Here is an 18,368-nt window from a genome sequence, read left to right as displayed (position 1 = left end):
ATTTTCCACATGACCGTTTCCATATGACCATTAAAGTGCAGTGAAATCCTAGGTGATACAAGCTCAGTGGGGCTTGCTCCCTCTTGAATTTGTCTAGAACAGCAGCTGGAGACCTTTGGAAAGTGAGTGTGGTGTAGTGGTTAAGAGTGGTGGACTCCCCATTCCTCTATATAAAGCCAGCTGAGTGACCTTGAGCCAGTCACAGTTCTCTCAGCCCCACCTACCTCATAGGGTGTCTCTTGTAGGGAGAGAAAGGGAAAGTGAGTGTGAGCCACTCTAAGATTCTATTGAGTAGTGAAAAGTGGGGTACAAAAACAAACTCTTCTTCTTATCCTGGATGCTTAGTGAAATGAAATCACTTACATCATATGTATATTTCTTTATTGTCTGTGTGCATCTCGGTAACATAGGTTTAGTATTGCAGGGAAGACCATTAAGGATGAAATTATGACTGTGTCAACAGCATGCGCACACAGAAGGAACCACCTCTGGTATTCATGCAGCCAGCACAGAATTAGAATCACAGAGTTGGAATGGACCTTCAGGGTCATCTAGTCCAACCTCCTGCACAATGCAGGAAATTCACAAATAGCAAGGCATCTGCTGAGCCCATATGTGTACTAGTGCACATATGAAGCTCTATACACTCAATCAGGACTCTGCTTTTTGCATCATTCCCAGTCACCTGAGTCCCTCTGCAGGTGCTGAAGGCATAGTTGACTGAATAGATGTTTGGTGGCAGGACCAGCAGACATAATCCTGCTCTTCTATCCAGTACATGTGCCTTAAAGCCTGCACAGTCTTATTGCAGCTAGGCAGCAATTCAGTTGTCAACTACTATCAACCAATCTCTGAAATGTGAAGGTTATGGTTCAGGATGTTATACCCCCTCCAGCATGCCTGTAAGGATAGCAACAGTGAATCCACACTGACAGTTATTGGAAACCTCTATCTCCCATGCACCCCCAAAATCTATGATGTTGGGATTACCGTAATTCAGTAAACTATATAACAGTAAAGCACTATCAGTCACAGCCAAACCATCTATGAAGTGTGGTTAATAACTCTAGTCTCACCTCCAAGGGAGGAGGATGGCATCATGGTATAGCGGCTATAGCCCAGCCTCAGAAACTTAAGCAGGGCTGTTACTTGACAGGAAGACTCTGCCAATGAAGAGTCTCACTTGCCTTGAAAGTCCCTCCTTGGGGTCGCCATAAATCGGCTGGGACCTGGGGGCTCTTTACATACATCACCTACCCTACAAGGGTCATGTTATTTCTCGGCTTCTTCCAAAGCTCGCTTGAAAGTGTGCGTGTATTTGGAACGTGCATTTCTTCAGGTCTAGCACAAGCAGTTTTTAAGCCTCCTCCTCCCCCAATCACCCCTCCCACACAGAAAACTCTAGATTGAAGAGCAAGGACAAAGGAGGTGGGAGTAAGTCAGGGGAACAACGCGCTGCTATTAAGTCACTAAAGACTTGAATTCGTGCATAAACCCGTCATAAGCAACTATCACTACTCTAAGGAAAGCTAGTCGTGGCGTCCAAAGGAATTAGAAGACGTAGACGACGCACAAAGGAACCAGCACAGTCCCATGCTTTTTGAAACGTCTGTGCCATAAACACGGGCGAACTGCGGCTCCAGGAAAGCGCAGCTGCAAGTTATTAGCGGGGACGCGCACGCGCGCTTAGTGAAGACTCACCGCCAGCCGGAATTCTAAGTTCTCCTGCGCCAGCAGCAGCAGGTAACGCGACAGCCTCGCACTGGCCAGCGCCATAACCTCCGGTTCTTGTCTTCTGGGGCCCGCATGCGCTGAGCCGAACCGGGGAGGAGTCGGCGAAGAGGCGGGGTCAGAGCAGAGCAGAGGGAAAGGGATCGGAAAGCTTTGGATGAAGCGGGTGGCTAATTGACTGGCGAGTCTCCACAGAAGGGGGGGAGGCTTATTGACGTAAAATAGCTGTAAATTGTTTCGCCTTAGAAAACCAAACGCTGTGTGTATAGAAAAAGGCGGTGAGAATAACTGTAATGCGTTCTGGCCGTCGCCCCCCCCCGTAGGGCATCTTGAGCAACTTTGTGCATTAGGTATCATCGAGTAGATATTTCCACGTATATGTATTTGGGATTGATCTGTAGGGATGAGGCTACGATCCTAAATAACTAGAAACTCAGTCTCACTGAACTTAGAGTGCTTTTGGAGGAGACATACACCCTTAGTTTGTAGTGCGATCCTATGCATGTTTAATTCACAAGCAAGTCCCAGTTTATCCAGTGGGTCTTTTCTGCGGTATGGACAGGATTGTGGCTTAATTCCATCTGGACAGATTTTTGACTGTATATATAGTTCTTGCGAATATATGCATTTTAAAGCAATATTTATGTAATCAGAGGGTAATCAGAAATATAACTACAGTACCATATGTATGCTAAACTTCCCTTCAGATAAACTATTAGACTTTCGAAGATTTTGAACGTACACTGCCTTATTTGATACTTTTAGTTGATCCTAATCAAAGATATTAAGAGCCCCGTGGCGCAGAGTGGTAAAGCTGCAGTCGGAGCCCTCTGCTTACGACCTGAGTTCGATCCCAGCGGGAGCTGGTTCAGATAGCCAGCTCCAGGTTGACTCAGCCTTCCATCCTTCCGAGGTCGGTCAAATGAGTACCCAGCTTGCTGGGGAGAAAGTGTAGATGACTGGGGAAGGCAATGGCAAACCACCCCGTTAAAAGTCTGCTGTGAAAACGTTGTGAAAGCAACATCACCAGAGTCAACCGGTGCTTGCACAGAGGACCACCTTTACTTTAATCAAAGATATTACTAACACTGTTTTTGATGTTAAAGCATGGTACTTTATGCACTCAGGGTCCTTTTTGTAAACAGGCTTTCCTATTTTCTGCCATTTGTAACCAGTAAAAGATAGAAATATTTGTTCTACCTTTAAAAAAAAATTACACAGCTGGGGGGCGGGGGATTCCCACCCCTTGGTGAGCATCTTTACCCTGATTGGCTTGCTGTAACATCTATCAGGCAGGGTGCTTGCATGCATTAAATAGGTCACACACTGAAATGACTAGTGGCAGCTGTTTTACTTGCAGAGAAGAGTACCTCTGAAGAACTGTGAGTATAGCTTTCCCAAAGGCATCTTACTGCAGACTGAGTAATCACAATACTAGTTATGTTTTGATGCTTAGACTGATGGCAGCAGTCTTAAGTACATTTACTTGAAAACTTTAATTGTCTTAATGGAACTTGCTTCTAAGTCAGCATGCAGAGTAATAGGCTGTGTGGCTATAACCTATGCATTATTTACTAGGGAGAAGCCCTTTAATACATTTAGACATCTGCATAAATATATGCCTAAGATATTACTGAAAACTAGTGTTTAAGAAAATTGTCAGCTCTCGCAAGCAAAAAAGTCTGCAAGTCAATGTTTTGTTTAAGGATTATATTCAGTTTGTTTAAGGATTATATTCAGTTTGGTAATGGAAAGTGTAAGATATTAGACTGACAGGAGTAATTTTTCCTAGGAAAGAAAGGTGAGTAAAACAAAGGTACTTTTTTACTACATGGGAACAGTTTGGGCTATTGTTTTGACAAACAGGTTAGTGAGAAGCTTTTTGTATTGTCTTTACAGCTGTAACTTCAGGACAGTGCTGCTTCTTGTGTATCCTGAAGTGTCCTTGAAACATGGAGGGAAGCAAAGTGCGGAATATCAAGACAGCCAAAACACACACTGGTACTGTGGGAGAACTAGCAAGAGGTTGGCAGAGTTGGTCAGAAGATCATGTTGATTATCAGAGACGGAATCCATTCAGCAGCAACAGGCCCGTAACTCTATGCGCACGAAGGGGAGATGCCACCTATGGGAGACCCCCTGAAGGCTCCAAAACAGAACAGAGGGGGAAAGATGCTCACATCCACATAGGCAAGGAAGTGGAAGAACTATGCCTGGTCATAAGGAGTGTTGGGGAGACAGGCCAGGATGGACATGTAAAAATAACATTCAAACAGCTCTTTGATAGATATGTAACCATATCCAATAAGGTAGTTGGTGTTCTACTGAGAGCAAGGAAACATGGCTTGGTTGATTTTGAAGGTGAAATGCTTTGGCAAGGAAAAGATGATGATGTCATTATTACCTTACTTGAGTAAAATAGCTAGGTATTAAACATAGTGTATGTAGTTGAGAACCGTTGAAAGCCTTAAACATCAACAGTGTTGGCTGGCCAAAACACTGAAAAAATTACTTTAAAGGTGCAGAAAGTAAGTATTCTGTAATGAGTGTACAGCTTTGCCGATGAATTCTGCAATCAGTTTATGCTAGCCTACTCTTATGTATCTCCAGCAATAAGACCTGATGTACTCCCACATTCTATTCAACTGGTCTGAAAGAACCCTGGATCTGGAAATGTGTGAGCACTATATTTCATGACTTGTCACTTTGGAAATGCAGGCATGAATAAAAAAATAAAATAGAAGTGACATAAATCAGATACTTTAGTGTCAGTAGCACTCTTTAAAGATGCTGTCATTTAGTAGATTGCACTTTTCACCTCAACTTTGAAATTAACACTTTCCTGATAAAACTCCCCCCCCCCCCCCCCCGTTTCGTGTAAGGTTACAAGCTTTAAGACATCACATAAAAGCAGGTCAGGGCGAACCAACTATCATTTAGCAACAGCTAGTCTCAAATTCACATAATGGGTGCATGATTCCCAATAGTTCTAACACAGGAGTTTGATGCTTTATTAGGTGTTGCAGTCATGTGCTTCAGAAATTCTACAGTACACAATTAGCAATTTTCCTGCTCAAATATATACAAAAATGCTCACAAGTTCCACAGATAATGATTTTTATTAGGATTTTTCCTTCTCATAACAGTGTTTCAACTGGTTTCCATTATGTTCACTCCATTATGTTACATAAACTCACAGTCACAATACATATATAGTCTATTCATACTTTAACATTTAGTTTTTAACAGTTCAACATGGTAGGCAGCTTCCCCCTCCTCTACTGGAGACTGAGTTTGCTGAATGATTTTAACCAACATTCAGAAGTTAATCCTAGTAGCAAAATACATGCTAAATAACCAATAAATAAAGACGATTAAAACTCTAAAGTCCACAGAAATACACAAAGAGTGGTTGTTTTATTTTGGCATACTTTGAACACAAATGTAATGGGCAATTGTACGAAGCAATTACATTGCTTAAATAATGCACATTTGTAATCACTACTCATTCAAGTAATTTTTCTTGGAAAAGGTGTATGAACATTGCATAATGTTAACATCACTGCTAAGACAACAATTAAACAGCAAAGGTGCTGAGAAAGTCATTTCAAGCCATTTTGACGTTCCCTAAGGCTTAGATGCCAAGCTCTGTCTCCAAGTGGTAGCTTCTTGCTGCTTGAAACACACCTTAATATCTATGACATTGCCTCTACATTCCACAGCAATAATTAGGAGTCAAGTTTCAGCCCAGCATAAGCCCCATGAACTGTCTGCATATGTTCAACTTTACAGCCTTAAGTTCAAACAATGACTTTACTTTTGTTCTGTCCTATAATTCACTTCCTATTCTTAAAATACATGCACTTAACTAGATAAAGTAAGTCTACATTCAAACAACCATATCACGGTCCAACAGTATAATCCCTCTCATTACACAGAGTTCTGAGTAATTGTTTTTGATGTACTTACTCATGTAAATGCATCAGTGATCAAGAGATTTAGCACCAATAGTCATTGTAACTACTGTTAGCATTGTTATGCCAAGAGTTGCTCATGGATTGCATAGGCACAAAACCCCTTTATTGTTTAAACAAAACCAGACAATCCAGATGCACATATTAAATTGCTTTCTTATGCAGGATTCATTGTTATCTTTTTGAAGACACTGGACACTTAATTTTCTGATCTGTAGACATGAATACTCTAAAGAGTGCTTGGGGGTTTTAATTTATTATATTTGCCTGAGAATTTTAGGGTACAATGTTCACTACCCAATAGTTCAACCATTATATAGCAGCATTTCAATACTTGTCTTCAATTATGTTTAACAGTCACAAACTAAAGTGCCATTTAGTGACAAGTGCTTTTCAGCTTGCAGCACTTTCAGCCTTCAGTCGTTCCATCAGTTGCTCAGCCTGTTGAAACAAAGTGAGATAGTTACGTTTTTTTCTGATGGTTTCCAAAGACTTATTAGCTTTTGGAGGTAAGAGAGTGCTCCAAAGCTTGCAGAAGAGGCATGAGTGCTCTTATGTGGACTAAGTCTTTCAAGGGCAATTAGCACAATTAGCACCAACCTCGCCAGCCTACGAGAAGGAAAACTCTAACATCAAACCCGGGCAGATAGAGCTCGTTAATGTAACACCTACCACCTGGAGGACTCACTGCCGGCGTCCCGGCTTACTGGGCCATGGCAGATGACCCCCAGGTGAAAGGGTGGAGCCAGTACCGCGCACACTGCGCTTCACCTAAAAAATTCCTCTGCGCAGGCCTGAAGGGCATATCCACACACACAACCCACAACGCATCAAGTCCTGCAGCGATAGGCAAGGGGCGAAACGGCAGGTGGAAGGTGCCACTGGAAGCCGCAGTCCCGATCCTGCATGTAGGCGGTTCAGGATATTGGTCGCCTGATGCTAACCCGGAGACGAAAGCATCTTTCGGCAGCACCCTGAACGACCAAGCAGCCTTATCTAGGGACAGCACTGCTTGCTCCACACGGAGAGGGGCCTAGAAAAGGTGGCCTAAACAAAGCTCGTCTCCCCCACCCCAGTTGGCTAGCCGCGGTCAACGGGCATCCTTACTTGCGGTCGAAAAATAACAACAAAGAAAAGGCATGCACCTGCCTCACAAAGTGTGCAAAGACTAAAGCTTGCGTGTTGGAACATCAGAACCATGCTTGACACAGTAGGCAGTGGTCGCCCTGAACGACGCTCTGCTCTAGTTGCCCACGAACTTCTCAGGTTGAATATCGACATAGCAGCTCTCAGTGAGGTCCGTTTCCCTGAGGAAGGTAGTCTTCAAGAACACGGTGCTGGCTATACCCTCTACTGGTCGGGTAAGTCAAAGGCTGAGAGCCGCCTTTCTGGCGTTGGCTTCATGGTCAGGAACTCCATTGCCTCCAAACTCGAAAACCTTCCAACAGGTCACTCAGATCGCATCATGTCCATGCGCCTCCCACTTCAAAACAAGCAGCATGCAACACTCTTCAGTGTGTATGCCCCAACCCTTCAAGCAGATCCTGCAGAAAAGAACAAGTTCTATGCTGATCTACGCAACCTCGTACAGAAGACCCCTACAGAGGACAAGGTGATCATCCTTGGCGACTTCAATGCCAGAGTAGGTAAAGACTCGGAAGCCTGGAAAGGAGTACTTGGCAAACACGGCATTGGCAACTGCAATGACAACGGGCGCCTCCTGCTAGAATTCTGCATGGAGCACCAGCTCACCATCACCAACACTATCTTCCAGCAGAAGAACAGTCTGAAGACAACCTGGATGCACCCACGGTCCAAGCATTGGCACCTTATCGACTACATTCTGGCGCGCCAGAGAGACCTTCGCGATGTCTTACACACCCGAGTAATGCCCAGCGCAGAATGTCATACGGACCATCGTCTTGTACGCTGCAATCTCCGTCTTCACTTTAAACCCACACCCAGGAGAGGAGGTATCCCTCGGAGGAAGTTTCAGGTTGGCAGCCTCCAGTCAGCCGAAGTCAAAGCTGCCTTCCAGGCAAAACTCCAGTCAAGAATTGAGGACCTCAGTTGCCCCACAGACCCTTCTCCAGAAGCACTCTGGGAACACCTAAAAACTACCGTCCTGCAGATCTCTGAAGAAGTCCTCGGGTTCTCCACAAGGAAGAACAAGGACTGGTTTGATGAGAACAATCAAGAGATCCAAGAATTACTGGCAAAAAAGAGATCTGCCTACCAAGCACATCTTGCTCAGCCCTCCTGTCCTGGGAAAAAAGCAACCTTTCGCGCTGCATGTAGCAACCTCCAGTGCAAGCTTCGAGACATTCAGAACGAGTGGTGGACCAAGCTTGCAGAGAGAACCCAGCTGTGTGCAGACACTGGTGATTTAAGAGGGTTCTACGAAGCCCTGAAGGCAGTATATGGTCCATCATATCAGGCTCAGAGTCCCTTGCATAGTGCAGACGGCCAAGTGCTCCTCACAGACAAGGCATCCATACTGAACCGGTGGTCGGAGTATTTTCAGGTTCTCTTCAGTGCCAACCGCGTAGTTCAAGATTCAGCAATCCACCTCACCCCACTTCAACCGGTGAAAACAGAGTTGGATGAGATCCCCACCCTAGAAGAGACTGTTAAAGCCATCAAGCAACTGAAAAGTGGCAAGGCAGCAGGAGTTGATGGAATTCCACCAGAGATCTGGAAGCATGGGGGCACAGTACTACATAGCTCACTTCACAAAGTACTTGTCACCTGCTGGGAACAAGGCAAATTACCACAGGACTTTCGCGATGCAATCATCATCACCCTATACAAGAACAAAGGGGAAAAGTCAGACTGCTCCAACTACCGGGGGATAACCCTGCTCTCCATCGCAGGCAAAATCCTTGCCAGAATACTCCTGAACAGACTGGTGCCCACCATTGCAGAAGAACTCCTCCCAGAGAGCCAGTGCGGCTTCAGAGCTAACAGGAGCACCACCGACATGGTATTTGTTCTCAGGCAGCTCCAAGAGAAATGCAGGGAACAGAACAAGGGTCTGTATGTGACTTTTGTCGACCTTACCAAAGCTTTCGATACCGTTAGCAGGAAAGGCCTGTGGCAAATCTTGGAACGTTTAGGATGTCCCCCAAGGTTCCTCAGCATGATCATCCAGCTACACGAAGACCAGCGAGGCCAAGTCAGACACTGCAACGACCTCTCGGAGCCCTTCCCAATAGGCACAGGTGTAAAGCAAGGCTGCGTTCTCGCGCCAACTCTCTTTACGATCTTCTTTAGCATGATGCTTCAAAGAGCCGCAGTAGATCTAGATGAGGACGATGGTGTCTACATCCGCTATCGCACCGATGGCAGCCTGTTCAACCTGAGGCGACTAAAGACTCGCTCCAAGACAATGGAAAAACTCATCCGAGAGCTACTGTTTGCTGACGATGCTGCACTCGTCTCCCACTCGGTATCAGCTCTGCAGCATATGACGTCCTGCTTTGCAGAGGCTGCCAAGCTATTCGGCCTAGAAGTTAGTCTGAAGAAGACAGAAGTTCTCCACCAGCCTGCACCCCAGGAAGATTATCACCCTCCCTGCATCACTGTGGGTGAATCAGTTCTGAAGACAGTCCAGCAGTTCAGCTACCTGGGGTGCATCATCTCCTCAGATGCCAAGATCGACAAGGAGATTGACAACAGGCTGGCAAAGGCAAACCGTGCATTTGGCCGACTGCACAAAAGAGTGTGGAGCAACAAGCATCTGAAAAAAGGCACAAAGATCAATGTTTACAAAGCGGTTGTGATGACAACCCTCATCTATGGCTCCGAATCGTGGGTTTTATACCGTCATCACCTGCGACTCCTTGAGCGCTTTCATCAGCGCTGCCTTCGCACCATCCTCAACATCCACTGGAGTGACTTTGTGACCAACACTGAAGTCCTCAAGCGGGCAGAGGTTACCAGCATCGAGGCACTGCTGTTGAAGACGCAGCTGCGCTGGGCAGGGCATATTTCTAGGATGGAAAACCACCGCCTTCCCAAGATTGCCCTGTATGGCGAACTCTCCACCGGCCATCGAAATAGAGGGGCACCAAAGAAGAGGTACAAGGACTCCTTGAAGAAATCCCTTAGCACCTGTCACATCAACCATCACCAGTGGTCTGACCTAGCCTCAGATCGCAAAGCATGGAGGCACACCATCCACCAGGCTGTCTCTTCCTTTGAGAACGCACGCATAGCTGGTCTTGAGGACAAAAGGAGATTGAGGAAGAATCGCACTGCTACAGGACCAACCCTAAATCAGACTTTTCCCTGCAGCCGCTGTGGCCGGACCTGCCTGTCCCACATTGGTCTTGTCAGCCACCAGCGAGCCTGCAGCAAACGTGGACTATTGCACCCTTCTTAAATCTTCGTTCGCGAAGCCAAGCCGAGAGAGAGAGAGCACAATTAATATATAGCAGTAGTAGTTAGCAACTAGATGCCTCTGGGTCAAACTCAGGTTTCCTTCGATGCTGTGCAGTCGCCTAGGTACTTTCATATGCTGATAATCTCTCCATGGAATTCACTGCCATTGTGAATGCTTCTGCACTTGCAGTAGCAATGGACCCCACACTTTGCTTTCCTGAGCTCCAAACCACTGAAGAACTTTTTAAAAAATGGTAATTGACATACTGTTATAGCCTTCAGCTACAGCAAACTATGCCTCACTGTTCAGATTGGTAATCAACATAGTACTGTAGCTTATTATCAGTAACTGACATACCTTAATGCTACAGCGATAGACCAGTTTGGGATCCTGAAGGCTTTTGGGTTGTTGGGGTTTTTTACCATCTTCCAGGTGAGGAGCAAGTGTCAGTGGGGGGGGGGGGGGGGGCAGGCATTTGTGAATTTCCTGCATTGTGCAGGGAGTTGGACTAAATGACCCTAGAGGTACCTTCCCACTCTATGATTCTATATCAATAGTTGACAAGCCATATGTCAATTGCCAACTTTAAAAAATTACCAACTTTTTTTTAATCCCTCCCTTATAGGAGAGGGGAGGGGAAGTGGCAGCTACAGGGGAACTGGGGCAAGGAAACTATGCCAAAGTAGGTGTGATCTGCAAAAAATGAAATGTGCTTTGGGCATGATCTCTTCCAAAAGATCATATCAAACCAGATTTCGGAAAGATCAGAGTAAAATAAGGGAAAAACTAGATAGTGGACAAGTAGGGGACAATATGTATGCATATAGTAAAAATATACCAGCTCCAGTCTGAATGTTGAACTGGAGCATTGTCTTCATGTGGAAGTTGACAGTAAAGTTGATACCTGAATTACCTTTCATCTCTCTTTGCTATCAAGGATTACTAAAGTGGCTTACAACCTTATAGTGCAAAATAAAATTCCAACTACAACTAATGTTCCCTTTAAGCCATGGAGTCTTGTGAGCAAAAATTCTACTTTGTGAGCTACTGCATAAATTAGTTTGTTCTAAAGCCATTTTTTCTGAGCTGAGACAAAAATGTGTGAGCTGGAGGCTAAAAAATTGTGAGCTAGCTCACACTAACTCGGCTTAGAGAGAACACTGGCTACAACTGTCAAAATGATAAGCTAAAGCAGTGGAATTGTCTACGTTCATGGACAGGACTATATCAACCTCAGTTTCACTTAAAAATTAATATCAAGTATTGAGACTGATGGAATATAAACTGACCTATTCGCTTGGATGTGGAAGGACCCAGTCCCATTTTATTAAGAATAAGTGAGTATTTCACAACAAAGTCTCTACGGCTAGAAGCAATATGAAGTTATGAGCACCAGAACTTAATTAAGTTGCACCATGCTACAACCAGGAAGTCACTGAATAGCAGTACTTACTGTGATAAACCAGTAGGAATTGAGTCTGTATACCATTCGGGACAAAAATCCCAACTGACTGGCTGGAGCCAAAACATGAAGATGCAAGTGGGCAATAGAGCAGAATGGAGGCCAATGAAAACCCATCCTTGAGAAACGAGAAAAAGCTTATCAGTCATTCAGCAGCATAAAATAAAGATATAGCATGAAGTATACAATTAACATAAATATTGAACCAGGTAACCAGAGGTATTTCTTAGATACAAGGCACTTTATGCCTATCAGAAATAACAAATCCTTTGGAATTAGTTTTGCATCAGTGGACAGATGTAATCCACTTGTCCATTTTATTGATAAAATTATGATTGTTCTGATCTAGTTCCATTTTTTTTTAGCTTACTCCTAGCCTGCAAGATACAGCACCATGCAGAAATTACTAGCCTTTGTTTTCACTGGGCTTCTTCCAATCTACATTAATGCAGGAAAACTAACATATAGCACCTTTGTTGTCTGCAAGTGCTTTACATAAGGGTGGGGAAAGATGCAGGGAGAAAGAGAAACTCTTGTACTGGCTTCATGAAGCAAATGTAAAGGCATTTCACTAGTTCCGGCTTTTCCTATAAAATGCTTTCAGCTGTCTATTAGAATGTGATGCATGAGAGCCATACTTCAACACTAAAAGCATTTTGCTTTCCATACCAAGAACTGAAAGTCAAGGAACCCTGGGCAACCTAATGCTAAGTCCTAAGAGTCTTGGCTATATTGCAACTACTTCATGGTCATTAAAAAAACTTATTATGTAATACTACTTTGTTTTTATGAGCACATTAGATATTTTCCATTCTGGAAACATACCGTATGTCATTCAAGTCAGTAAACTTATTGCGCTGAAGAATACTCTTTCCAACTGCCATCATTCTTTCCACTGTCAAATCCAAGAGGAAAAGATAAAATCAGATTTAAGAATCAGATTTCCAAAGCATTGAAGTCCAACAGTTCAATCCCAGACACATCCAAATTGAATACTAACTCTGCTGAGAGCAGTATGATTTATTTTCAAGAAGAAAAGGGATAGGCTCAGAAAAGGACTGAGATAAGTTTTTTTTAATTCTAAAGTTGGTTAGTAGAGCTGTTCTTAGCCAGTGAAAATGGCCAAACAAAAAACACAATTTTATATTAAGATTTATTGAAACAGTTCAGGGCTATGAGCGATCAAGGAAGTTATAATGAGACCAAAAGACCTTACAACCTTCAAAAACTTAGGTCAATGAAGGCTCACCAGTAAGGGCATCAAGCATGTTAGATGGCTTGCAACATAGCAAAAGCACCCATAATATGCAATTGAAAACAGTCTTCTGAGGGCTATTTTAATAAAGCATTTCCTGGCCCAGGCAAGCTAGCTCCTCAACATACACACACATGTTTTGTCCAAAGTAAAAGTACTAGCTAACTTCTCTATTATCTGAACCAGAAGCTTACATTTAAAGGCAGGCAACAGCATTTGGGGAGTCAAGTCTTCAAGCTGAATTTTGCAGCTTTAGCAGGATCTGACAAAATACATTTTTGAAGGATGGAACAATAGGGGAAAGCAGAAGGTTCCAGACTGATTTACTTCCTGATCCAAACTGCCCAACACTGTGAGCAAAACTGTGAGTATTCTTTATTTCCACAGTCAAACTATGCAAGAACAGAAATAAGTCTCAGTTTAGAATGCAGCATTCTCAAAACCTCAAGCTACCCTAAAACACCAACAATACTTTTTCTAGTTTTTAAGTTAGCAAGAAGAGGCTAATAAGCCATGTGTCTCAAGAGCATGTGTGCTGATTAGGATTTCAAGAAGTCAGAAGCTAGGAACTCAGATGTATACAGCTGACATGGAAATGTGGAACCCCAGTAAATCAATGGCAGAAACACTGATCAGGATCTCCATCTCCCAAATTCCAGTATAACACACCTAATGGGATGTGCTCACTCTTCAAAGTCTTGCAGTTTCCCAAATGTATTTTTGGCACCACTAAGTAATGGTGTGGAGCTCCAGGTCTGATATCTCTGAAGCACACCAGGTCTTCATGCTAATGGAAGAGAAAATGAAAACTTGTTATTTAGGAGACAAACTTGGGCACATTGTATGATAGTAAGAACCACTCTAGCAGTCACTTGAGCTAAAGGTATATATTAATCCATCAGTCTTCCGAGGACTATAGACTATAAAAGAACCTTCATTTGTGGGTCCACTGTATCTGCATTATCACTAACACCCATTTATTTAATTCTTCCAACATAAGATGGCTGAAATGAGAAGTGAAATTCTCCGTGACATAGGTGTACAATTTTCTGATGCTATTTTTTCCATTGTCTTTTTATCTACAGTCATCGAGGCTGTTGTGCTACATATCAATCACGTCAGATGAGCTACATGTGGAATAAGAAGCATGGACAAACCCTAGTGCTTGTGCATGGTGTAATTGTTCCTTTGCTAAGATTAAATTTTGCTAAAGAGATTTAAATATTTAAAGTATTTGTTTAATAGAATCACAGAGTTTATTTCATATAATCACAGAGTTGGAAAGGGGCAAACAGGCCATCTAGTCCAACCCCCTACTCAATGCAGGATCAGCCTAAAACATCCCTGACAAGTGTTTGTCCAGATGCTGCTTGAAGACTTCTAGTGAGTAAGAGCTTACCACCTCCCAAGGCAGCCAACTCCACAGCTGAACTAGTTTTATTGGAGAAATGTTTTTTTAATGATATTGGATATATATCCTGCCCTATACTCTGAATCTCAGAGTGGCTCACAATCTCCTTTACCTTCCTCCCCCACAACAGACACCCTGTAAGGTAGATGGGGCTGAGAGAGCTCTTACAGCAGCTGCCCTTTCAGGGACAACTCCTACAAGAGCTATGGCTGACCCAAGGCCATTCCAGCAGCTGCAAGTGGAGGAGTGGAGAATTAAACCCGGTTCTTCCAGATAAGAGTCCACACACAACCACTACATCCAACTGGTTCTCTGGTATCCAGCTGGTATCTTTCTGCCTGCAATTAAAACCTGTTATTGTAAGTCCTGTCCTCTGTTGCCAACAGAATACCTTCCTCTAAATGATAGCCTTTCAAATACTTAAAGAGTAATCTCCCCCCCCCCCCCATTCTTCTCTTCTCCAGACTGAACATTTCCCAGTCCTTCAGCCTTTCCTTGTAGGGCTTGGTCCAAGCCCCTGATCATCCTTGTCACTGTCTTCTGCACCCAGTCCATTCTGTCCTCATCCTTTTTGAAGTGAAGCCTCCAGCACTGCACATAGTACTCCAGGTGTGGCCTGACCAATGCAGTATATAGCGGGAGTAGATTTTGTGATTGGTATGCTATGCCTCTGTTGATACATCACTAAAGAGCTACATTTACTATATGATCACCATCAGGAAAGAAGAGCCTGCCTATATTGAAAATGTACAGCACCATAGAATGTTTTAATTGTAATTGTATTTTATTGGTTTTAATTGTAAATATAATGTCTGAACTGACTGTGAGCCGCCCTGAATCTGCTTGCGGAGAGGGCAGGATAGAAATTTAAGGTATAAATAAATATAAATAAATACATGCCAAGACTACCTTTTCTGCAGCTGCATGGCACTGACTGCTCATGTTTAGCTTACAGTCCACTCACACACTCTCCTACACTGCTACCCAGAAGTCTGTCCCCCATCAGTATGTGCATTATTCATTTTTGTTACCCAGATTATTATTAAATTGGAACTGGAAAATGGTCCCATTGAATTTTCCAGGAAAACCCACATCACTGGGTATTCATCTACTAGGTGACAAGAAAAAGACAGAAATAAAAATGATTGTAAAATGGCTGTATACAAGGCGTGTGAAGGCACTAAAGTAGCTGGTAAATAGCAAGTGGAATGGTGTTAGAAAAGATGCAAAGGCGACATTTACATTATAAAATTACACTGGCACATAAAGATTTAGGTCTTCAATGCTTATTGCCCTCAGAGATGGGAAGAGACTGACAGTTAATCAGCCTTTAGTCTCCGTGTTTCTTAACAATCTCTCTGTATGCCAATTTAAATAGTTAATGCCTCTAATTGACCAACACATACAGTGAATAAACACAAATGAATCCCTTTTATGACAAAGGCAAAATACAGGAGATGGGCAGGTGAATGAATAGTTCTTCTGCATGTTTGTTTTTAAGGATTTTTTAAAAGCTAGTATGGGGAAGAGAGGTGCCCTGGGGGGTAGAAATCTGTACATTTCCCCTTGTGGGGTCAAATAGGCAAAATTTATTTTGTGTATTTATTTTGGGGTCAAATAGGCAAAATTTATTTTGTGTATGCAAGGAGAATTTCATCACACACTTTGCACTAAACTGGCTTCTCCCGAGCTTTAAGAGAATCACAGTAGATCTTGTTCACAGCCTTTCTAATGGGGTGTGTAGCCCACCCTCAGCTATCTCTATATGAGAAAGTTCCTGCCAGTCTGTTTCCGTTACTCCAGGCCCACTACTTCCCTCTTCCAGTCTATATGCGATCTTCTCTCTTTTTTTTTTTTTGGATCCCACCTTCAGGTGTCTCTTCGATTTGCCCTTCTCTCTCTTTAATGCTTTTATCCATTTTCTACCATCAACCTTTCTCTTTTTCCCTCAAGCTACATACAGCCTGTATATACCATAGGCCTTCCCTCAGAACGTGCTTAGGTTACAAAGCAGTGTGCATACATATGAACCATGGCCCTCAATCGTAAATAAATCGTCTCATCTGATGTGGTTCATCTTACAGTAGATCACTTTTTAAAGATGTTGAGCCCATTTTTCTGAAACAGGTTGTGAAGCAGAAGGTACGTTTTAAACGACCAATTTACTGCTGGATCTGGGCCGAAGCCAGAAACTAAGCTTTTTTTCGCCGCCATAGCCCAGACTCTTCTTTTAGGGGCATAAATGTGACCTTGCGTAGAAGCAAACGAAGCCAAGGGATCGCTCCTGAAAGCTACTGCAAGCCGAAGGCAAACGGGTGCTGTAAAGGGGCGTGTTACAGAGTAGCCTCACCTCGCAAGGCAACAGTTCGGTGCCCGGCTCCTCCCCATGAGTGATCCTGCAGAAAATGCATTTGCTATCGTAGCCGCTGCTGCTGCTGCTGCTGCCGCCGCACTCTCCTCCAGCTGCACCTGCACCAGCTCCTGTGTCGGGACTAGGCTCTGCAGCAGGAGACGAGCCCGAACTCCCTCCTTCGTCCCCGGCCATCGGATTCTGCTTTCCGGCCGCTCTTGAGCTCCAGGCTACCTTTCAAGAGATAAAACCCGGCAGCAAGTCCAGATTGTCGGCTCCGCCCTGGTGCTTTGGCATAGAGAAAGGCTCCTTAACGTGAGAAAGGAGGCGGGCGCAAGATCCTAGCGCGGCGCTGAAGGCGGGGCTCCGGCTAGGCTAGTGGGCGGGCTTGTTCCTTGCGGAAGAGCGGCGAGTGTGTGAGCTTGCATTTTGCCAGGAAAACGTGCCGCGTTTTATTTAACAAAGGGTTGGAGCTCAAGCCTGCCTGCGCGGGGCTCTAACCTGGGTGAAAGAAAGGACACGGGGTGTGGTCGTTCGTTTAACTGTCGTTTCCGACTCTATTATACATGTTAAGAAGTACTCCGCTCCATGTTAACCGGATATTGCGTAGGGTGTTGGGGTGTATGACTGGAGTCAAGATCACGGAAGAGGTCTTTCTTTCGCAGCCCGCTCAGTCTCGAAAGAAATCTGCGGCAGCTACTTTTTGACCGAGAAGGGGAGACGGTACCTCCTTTTCCATGCCCACCCACCAAGGATTCGGTTGTTTGGCTGCTTTGAACCGAAATGAGAACACGGATATACATTTTAAATAAAATCAATAGAACGGAGTGGGGGGGGGGGGGGGGTTCTGTTGTGTGCAAGAGAAAGACGAGGAGTTGGATTTATACCTGGCCTTTCACTTGGGAGTCTCAGCTGTTTACAATCTCCTTCCCTTTCTCTCCCCACAGCAGACACCCTGTGAGGTAGATAGGAGTAGGACTGAAAGAGCTCTGAACTGCTCTCGAGAGAATGACTCAGAGAACTGTGACTGACCCAAGGTCACACCAGCAGCGGCTTGTGGAGAAGTGGAGAATCAAATCCAGTTTTACCAGATTAAAGTCTGCTGCTCTTAACCTCTACACCTTCTGAATACATAAGGGGAGAGGTGGTGCTGCAGAAATGTTGGTCCCTGACAGCTCATAAACTTTAAGATTAAACCCACTTCTCCAAATCAAACCAGCAGGTAGCTTGGAGAATGCATTTAAAGTTGCTTTCTTTCCACCTCTTTCCCCCCATCTATTTGCCTGCCTTCCCTCCAGTCCTGTGGCTCTCAAATATTTGGCATTCATGTCTTGTGGCTCTCAAACATCTGATGTTTATTCTATGTGGCTCTTACATTAAGCAAGTTTGGCCGCACCTGCAATAGTCCAATCTGGAAGTGACCATTGCTTGGATCACTGTAGCCAGGTTGCAGGCAGAAAGGTAAGGAACTAGTTGCCGAACCTGCCGAAGATGAAAAAAGGCATATTTGACAACTGCTGTGACCTGGGCCTCCATCAATACTGAGGCATCCAATATCACACCTAAACTCCAAACTCTGGGCACTGGTATCAACGATGCCTCATCCCGGGCTGGGAGCTGGATTCCCGTGTCCAAACCCCTGAAACCTAGGTTTAGAACCTCCATCTTTGATGGATTCAACTTCAGCCAGCTGTACTGCAACCAACCCGCCACAGCCTTCAATGCCCAGTCCAAGATGTTTGCAGCCATGTCTAGTCAGCTGTCCATTAACATGCGGCTGGGTGTCGTCAGCATATTGTTG

At 44.2% G+C, this 18,368-nt stretch overlaps 2 protein-coding genes and 1 long non-coding RNA gene across 3 annotated transcripts in view; 1 reads left to right on the top strand and 2 right to left on the bottom strand.

Annotated features, from left to right (window-relative positions):
- Positions 1 to 1,848, bottom strand: part of TRMT11 (tRNA methyltransferase 11 homolog) — a 37,898-nt gene extending 36,050 nt beyond the window's left edge. Inside the window, exon 1 of the mRNA XM_060238955.1 lies at positions 1,702 to 1,848. Within this exon, the coding sequence (XP_060094938.1) occupies positions 1,702 to 1,776 (75 nt within the window). The 5' untranslated portion in view covers positions 1,777 to 1,848. The remainder of the gene's footprint in view (positions 1 to 1,701) is intronic.
- A 1,158-nt stretch (positions 1,849 to 3,006) lies between these two features.
- LOC132572161 (uncharacterized) lies at positions 3,007 to 4,489 on the top strand. The gene is made up of 2 exons (XR_009555410.1): positions 3,007 to 3,113; positions 3,631 to 4,489. It is a non-coding gene; the product is annotated as an uncharacterized LOC132572161 (long non-coding RNA).
- Positions 4,490 to 4,831: 342 nt separating this feature from the next.
- HINT3 (histidine triad nucleotide binding protein 3) lies at positions 4,832 to 16,811 on the bottom strand. The gene is made up of 5 exons (XM_060238894.1): positions 16,568 to 16,811; positions 13,476 to 13,593; positions 12,377 to 12,446; positions 11,543 to 11,669; positions 4,832 to 6,146 (listed from the first exon to the last, which is right to left on the bottom strand). The coding sequence occupies exons 1-5, from the start codon at positions 16,760 to 16,762 to the stop codon at positions 6,099 to 6,101; spliced, it is 558 nt and encodes a 185-aa protein (XP_060094877.1). The 5' UTR covers positions 16,763 to 16,811; the 3' UTR covers positions 4,832 to 6,098.
- Positions 16,812 to 18,368: the final 1,557 nt, after the last annotated feature.

This window comes from Heteronotia binoei, chromosome 1, assembly GCF_032191835.1.
Source record: "Heteronotia binoei isolate CCM8104 ecotype False Entrance Well chromosome 1, APGP_CSIRO_Hbin_v1, whole genome shotgun sequence".
In the NCBI taxonomy this organism is placed as follows: domain Eukaryota; kingdom Metazoa; phylum Chordata; class Lepidosauria; order Squamata; family Gekkonidae; genus Heteronotia; species Heteronotia binoei.
The sequence above is the reverse complement of the archived record's forward strand: the minus strand, read 5'-3'. Positions and strand labels throughout refer to the sequence as shown.

What these genes read in the sequence shown, in the direction of transcription:
- HINT3 (XM_060238894.1), bottom strand. Translation starts at nt 16,762, where the DNA reads ATGGCCGGGGACGAAGGAGGGAGTTCGGGCTCGTCTCCTGCTGCAGAG. An exon ending in ACTGACTTGAATGACATACG is followed by an intron (nt 11,670 to 12,376) that starts GTATGTTTCCAG and finishes TCGTTTCTCAAG; the next exon opens with GATGGGTTTTCATTGGCCTC. An exon ending in ATTCCTACTGGTTTATCACA is followed by an intron (nt 6,147 to 11,542) that starts GTAAGTACTGCT and finishes TTGTTTCAACAG; the next exon opens with GCTGAGCAACTGATGGAACG.